The sequence below is a fragment of the Hevea brasiliensis genome, chromosome 15 (assembly GCF_030052815.1).
Source record: "Hevea brasiliensis isolate MT/VB/25A 57/8 chromosome 15, ASM3005281v1, whole genome shotgun sequence".
In the NCBI taxonomy this organism is placed as follows: Eukaryota; Viridiplantae; Streptophyta; class Magnoliopsida; order Malpighiales; family Euphorbiaceae; genus Hevea; species Hevea brasiliensis.
In genome coordinates this window covers 66,060,109-66,066,924 of record NC_079507.1, presented here as the reverse complement: position 1 = coordinate 66,066,924, position 6,816 = coordinate 66,060,109, and the positions used below count along the sequence as shown (strand labels likewise).

The following is a 6,816-nucleotide window of genomic DNA, read 5'->3' as shown; positions in this document are numbered from 1 at the left end:
GCTTAATGTGATATATGCAGCTGGTTTGTTTGTTGCAAGGATTTGATCCTCAATTTTAATAAAGTCTCAGACCACTTTCACACAACCAATATTCATTTGGTTAATCATGATTTCAATTTGACGCATCTTAATTTAGTTACTGTATTGACAAAAAGCGCAATGTTAATTCTTTTCAGCCAGTAAAGTTCGCTGTTAAAATTATTAATTATCTCACTAAATGATATCCCATGAATATTCTGTATTATAATTAACCACTTGCATTTAGGAAATTAATAAGTCATCCAAGAGAACATGTACCTCTTTGTGCAGTCATTTGGAAAAATTGGGGCTTGTTTGTTCTTAGGCTAAAATAGTCAAAAGTTGGTGTGCTTTATCATAAAAGTAATAGAAAAATATGGGAGTCCAAAGTGGTTGGCTTTCTTGTTGCGATTTTAATTCATAGGTGGATAGCCCCATGAGACTTAGGTGGGCAGGAATCCTGGCTGGAATCAATTTCCTATAAAATGTGATGATATGTGCAACCAATAAAGAGATAAAAATAAAAAATCTGTCAAAAATTAATTAAAATTAGAATAAGAGAAAAGAAAGAACAAGGAGGAGCTTTCCTTGAAGCAGGAACTGTTTTTGTACATGGCTAATTCAAGAGTATCTAAACATATTAAATAAAGGCTAAAAAAATTCAAAAAAGTACAAAATGATGGGAAAAAAAAAAGAAGAAAAACATTAAAACATGGGTTAACCTAAAAAGGGTTCCTTAACCTTAGAGATGTCCACAAAAATAGTTTTTTGTGAATCTCCATGCATGAAGTGTTTCCATCAGTTGCAATTCTTGTTACCCCATTGTTTGTGACCAGGAATCCACTTAGGACACTTTGGACTAAAATAATTTGACATGATCCTTGAGTTCAAAAGCTCCACAAGAGGTGCATATTTCACACATCTAGGGGTCTTGTACTGGTTTATTGATGCCCCTAAGCTGATGGCATAGTCCATTAACTTATCAAAAGTACCTGGCTCAACAATCTTGATCTCAAGCGGCCCAATTGACTTGTCAGACCCACGCCCTTGGCGATAGACACTGTTAAGTGACTCTTCAACAGTCAAGCAACAATCCTCAAAAATTGAAGGAGGAATTGGGGTTGACCCATTAAAACTAAGCTCCCAGAATAGCACATAGTGGCCTGGAATAGTAGTGGTATCTGCATAACTAGTGTACTCAGCTAGAGTTGCATCAAATGGGACCAAATGGTTCACAGCATTCTTCACTGCATTTTGTAGTTCAACCTCATCAGTTTTGTCTGAATCAATGCTCAAGACCACATTTTTCCTGCATATGAAGTTAAATTGTGGTGCCTTGTTCTTGAATCCAGCCACCCTTAGCACATCACCAACTCTGTAGCGATAAAGTCCTGCAAAAGCCAAATTAATGACACATTTGTGTAAGTAACCATGTGTGTGACATTAAAAAATAATAATTTTTGAAGAAAGGTAAACAACAATTTTGAACTAAATTAATCACCTGCATAAGTGGTGACAACAAGCTCATATTCTTGGCCAAGCTTGACATCAACAAGATCAACCAACTCTTGTTGCTCCTTCTCATTGAGTGATTTGGGCATGGAAATGAAATTGGCGACCCCATTGTTTCTATGGACAGGCAAAAACTCAAAATAGGCCATGGTAGGAATGAGGGTATAAGAAACTTCACTTGGCTTGCAAAGAGGGTTAAGATTGACACCAAAATAGCATTCAGAGGAGGCATACATGGTGCAAACTAAAGGAAGGCCATTGCTGTAGTAATCTAGAGTAGGAATATATTGTGACATGGTCCCAGTCACAATAACATCCACATACTTGGTGTTAGGCCAAAGCCTTGTTATAATCCCTTGCCATGATTCTAGATTGCATTCAGCTTCAATAAAGTCAGCAAGCTTTGGATCTGGTTTAAGGATTTTCATGACGGCTTCTCGAACAGAAGGATCAGTAATTTGAGGGTTAATTATGCCTGTTCTAATATCATTACAAAGAAGTTGCCAATGCTTTTCCAGGAAACGGATTGCCCGAATGAATCCGGATGCAAAAACAGCACCTACACGGAGGACTTCGTTGCGTTGGCAAAGGCCACAAAGCATTTGGGAATACATAGATTGATAAGAATCAGGGCAAAGAATGGATTCATCTGGGCTAGTGTAGTTAGTGTAAGGGTCAAATAGCCTATTCTTAAAGTGGGAGCTCTTGTAGAAGCTAGTGAGAACTGGTCTAGCCAAAAGGCCACCAGGTGTCTGAGCCTCTGATTTTATGAACAAAAAGTACATTCCTTTGCCTTTTTCTAGGCCAGGAATGAACTGGTTCAAAACAGGCATCAACAGGCTATAAAGTAGTGACCTCCTCCCTAGCTCCTCTTCAATTGTTGGCATCAACTTTCTTTCCCCTCCTGAGGTCCCAGAGCTGCAAATTTAGAACAAATCCACTTAAGCCAAAATGTTCAAAAAGCCATATAAAAACAAGTTAACAAATTAAAGCCACAAAAAGAACACATTAGCGAAAAAAAGAGCCACACCCACTTAGAAAAAGGTTAATAGTGAACACTAAAAATGGCACCCATTAGGCTAAACTTAGTAGAAAACCACTTAAAAATAAATCAGTGGTTCAAATTAGAACACTTGTACACACACACAAACATACACACCTTGTCAAGAACTCAGAAATGGGCTTAGAACAAAGAATAGGAGAGGTGTCTCCATTGGCAATACGGTTAATATCAGGCTGGATATCCTCATAGGTGATGACAGGCAAGAGTTTCTTGAAAGTCTCACAATCAGTGTGGCCATTAAGGCCATGCCTTTGCAAGTACTCAACATGAGCATTGCGAGAAAGTATTTCTTCAAGGACTTTCTTTTGGACCTCATCAGGGTTTGAAGTAGCATCTTCAATAAACTGAAGGGTTTTCTTGCTCTGCTCACCAAAATTATAATCTGTGGGTTTCAAACTGTTTTTTGGTGCCTCAGGCATGGCTCTTACACTGTCAAAGAAATACCTTGATCAAATTAATGCAGTGTATTTTGTGCAAAAGAGACAGAAAGAGTTGCTATGGAGACTGATGCTTTTGATTGTGTGGAGAAAAAAAGCATTGAAGTGGGTATTTATAGAGTGGAGAAATAAAGGTGGCATTATCTGCTTTTTTTGACTTTTTCATGAAAAGTATGTTTGTTTGGCTTATTTTTTCAATAAATCACTTTGATAAGGATGCCCCAGGTCAGACTGTATTCACCGAAAAAGAAGGATTAAAACTAATATTTATTAAAAAAATATATAGTGGAGCAGAAGCAGAGATGCATAGTGGGTGCACCAAGGCAGGTAGGGCCGAGCCCGTTTGGGGTGCGTAGTGCTTAGTGAGGAGAGAGCTTTTGGAGAATGTAATGTAAGAGTGGTGAGGGGTGTATGTGTGTGTATATGGGAGACACACACGGTAATGCAAATCTTTGACCGTTGACTTTCCCATCACAAAATATTTTTGTTTATTATTTTCTGTTTTTAACTTCTCGAGGAAAATTGGTAACTAAAGATTGAATGTAAAAAAAAAAAAAAAAAAAAAAGAAATGAGATACATAAGAAAATTAAACAGTATGAATACAATTAAATAATGTGAACGTGATTTAAAAAAAAAAAAAAAGAAAAAGTCCCTGCTTAAAAAAATTAAACAATATATCTAAAAAAAATTAAACAATATATCTATAACAATTTTATTATAATCGTTGATTGTAGTAAATTTTATATAAATTTCATCATAATCAATGATTAATATTAAACTATTATATATACAGTGATTATACTAAATAAAAATTTTCCTACTTGTCTTATTTTCTATTAACTATCTAATCTTTCTACTCTAATATTTCATTTGGAATAAATTATTTACAATAAAATAGTTAATTTTCATGTTATCAAATATGATTTATGTTTCTTTTAAAATGAATTTTTAAAGTTTTTTTAAAAAATCTTTCATTCTAAACATAAGAATTAATAAAAATAAATAAATCAATTAAATTAAATTAAATTCTTATAAAATTTTAATAAAAAATTACTATTTGCCTATAGGATTAATTGATTATGAATCATATAGGAATGTGTATTTTTGGATAAGAAATATATGTTGAGTAATGAAAATTTGATTTTGTACCATAAGAAATTTTAAGGATTTCATTTTGAATGAATAACAAAAATGAATTATGAAGGTAATAAAGATGATTAGAGAAAAGCAGGCACGTGTGTTCACATTTGATGAATCATAGTAGGAGAATGGTATGTCTGGGAATGAAGAAGGCCTCAATCCCCATATGATACAAAACACACGCAATTAGTAGACTTAAGAGACCAATAATGTGGTCCCTAAAATCATGTTGCCAGAGATAATGTTACTCACACTTGTCTTTGGGAGACATTTTTATCAAATCCATACATTATTCATCGCGGGATCGTTAAGCCAGGATCTTGCCCTAATCTTTTTTTCTTTTTTCCCATTTATTTTACACTTTTTATATTAAATTAAAATTTGTCCATTATATATAAATTTAGTTGGTGGATGTTTTTATTTTCATTTTAATTAAAAATTCAAAATTAATTATAAACTAAATATTTGTTGTGAGCTTTTTATTTTGTATGTGAAAGATATGCAATGTTAAATCACAATATTACTTTCTTATAATAAAATATTGTATAAGATTTTGTTTGGCTTAGTTTTTGGAAAGTGAACTTCTCATAAAATAAATTTACTATTACTTATAGAAAGTAAAGAAATTGAGAGCTTTAACTATCTAAGAAATAGAAAATTATAGCCAACTAAACAAATCAAATTTTAAGACTTTCTAAAAATTGAAATTCCTAAATTAAGTTAACCATCCAAATAAGACCTAAATTAATCAAATGTAAGTAACAAGCAAATAAAATTGGTGGACAATCAAACTTTATTTATTCGTTTTTAGGCTGGATGGCTTCTTGTTTTTAACACTTGAAAAGGGGAAGGGGGTGGGGGGGGGGGGGGGGGTGGGGTTGCGCGGATGTGTGGTGGTGTTGTGTGGTTGGGGGGGTGGTGTGGCAGTGGGGTTTGTGGTGGTGTGGTAGTATATGGTAGTTTTGATTTTAATTTTAATCACTGGCCGTATTTAGTGAAGGTGAAGCTCAGCTTCCATTTAGTGTCATGATGGATCCATAGACCCTCTATGAGTTTAGAAACCCTAGTCTACCACCACCTTGGTTGCTTGCTTCATTATTGTGCTGCAATCTTTTTATCTTCTTCAGGTGAAAAAGTAATTAATTGTAAGCAAAGAAGCATATTGAAAGCAAGAAAAATGTGGCTTATTCTTAGATAATCCAGGGCAATGATCTTATGTCCCAAAACACAATTTCGTGGATCCATGCAATTATTAAAAATGAAAGCACTCGTTCTCTATTAATAAGAGTTTACTCTAGAAGTATTTTAAAATTATTTATTTTTAATATATTAACTTAATATGAATAATACAATTTTAAAATTTTTTAAAAATTTTAATTTTAATATATAAAAATTGATAAAAATTCCTTTCAACAATAAATAAAAACCATGATCCTCACCATATCTTTTACATGGAAGTGTAGCTATAATATTAGAATAAATAGATATAGAGATTTGAATTCAAAATTTATTCGCTTGTTATATTTTAAAATGAAAGAAAATTCATCAAGTTGATTCTGATTGACTTAATTATCTCAATATTATTATTTTTTTATTTCATTCTCTAAAATTTTTCTCTTTTCCCGAATCTATTAAAATAAAATATTGATAGAATATCTCACATAATTTATTATCATATTCATACTTTATGAAAAAATTTTGCATTATATTCATGTGAAAATGAAAATTAAAAAAAAAATTCTATAGTTCTATGAATATATTTGAATTAAAAGAGGTAAATATGCTAGCAACTGTGATTAAGTTATAATATATGGTATTAAAACCCTTAAAAATATTTCATTGTGATTCTAGAGAGAATAATATTATTAATTACAATGATAAGATTGGGAATTAACTTTAATTATCTAATTAATCCTTTTACATAAATATGTCCGGAAATAACTAGAAATAATATTTAATTGTGAATTAGAATTACAATAGAAACCAACTACCTTGGTAACCGACACTGAAAATTGAGTGGATTTTGCCGACGCCAAGAAGAAGATAATGATGATGATTATAAGTGTAGAAGGCAAAGATAAAAATTGAAATGAAATTGAAAAGACGTGAAATGTAAGCGTACATAAAGAGCTGCAGGTGCTTGCTTCGAACCATGATCCAGGAATGTCCTTTAACATTACTTAAATGGACTAAAAATTAAAACTACATAAAGGAAAATGACTCTTCGTGTTTATGGATTCCAAAGAAATCAATGCTATATGTTTCTCCACTTCATATCTCTATCTACTATACCATTATTGCAAATCTCAAATATATTACTTCCTTTTTTCCACTTGCTTTTTTTTTTCCCTGCAATTTGGTTGGAATACAAGTAGAAATAGTCGGTGGATCAAATAGTTTTATAGGTATAAGTATAAATTATAAAATATCATAAATATAAATTGCATATTGATTTTAATTTCTTTTTTAATGTAACTAATTTTAAATAATTGAGTTTGAACTTGAAATTTTATAGTTCTATAAATAATTTCAGTATCACTAAATTAAAATTTAGTATTGCAGTTCTATAAATGAAAGCATAGCAATTACATAACATCAATTGATGGAAAATCTACTAGGCCAAAGGTTTTTGTGCACCCTTAAGA

At 32.0% G+C, this 6,816-nt stretch overlaps 1 protein-coding gene across 1 annotated transcript; it reads right to left on the bottom strand.

The window, feature by feature from the left end:
- Positions 1-548: 548 nt before the first annotated feature.
- LOC110644470 (indole-3-acetic acid-amido synthetase GH3.6-like) lies at positions 549-3,128 on the bottom strand. The gene is made up of 3 exons (XM_058136420.1): positions 2,690-3,128; positions 1,520-2,448; positions 549-1,409 (listed from the first exon to the last, which is right to left on the bottom strand). Exons 1-3 carry the CDS (start codon positions 3,010-3,012, stop codon positions 817-819), a joined length of 1,845 nt encoding a protein of 614 aa, XP_057992403.1. The 5' UTR covers positions 3,013-3,128; the 3' UTR covers positions 549-816.
- Positions 3,129-6,816: the final 3,688 nt, after the last annotated feature.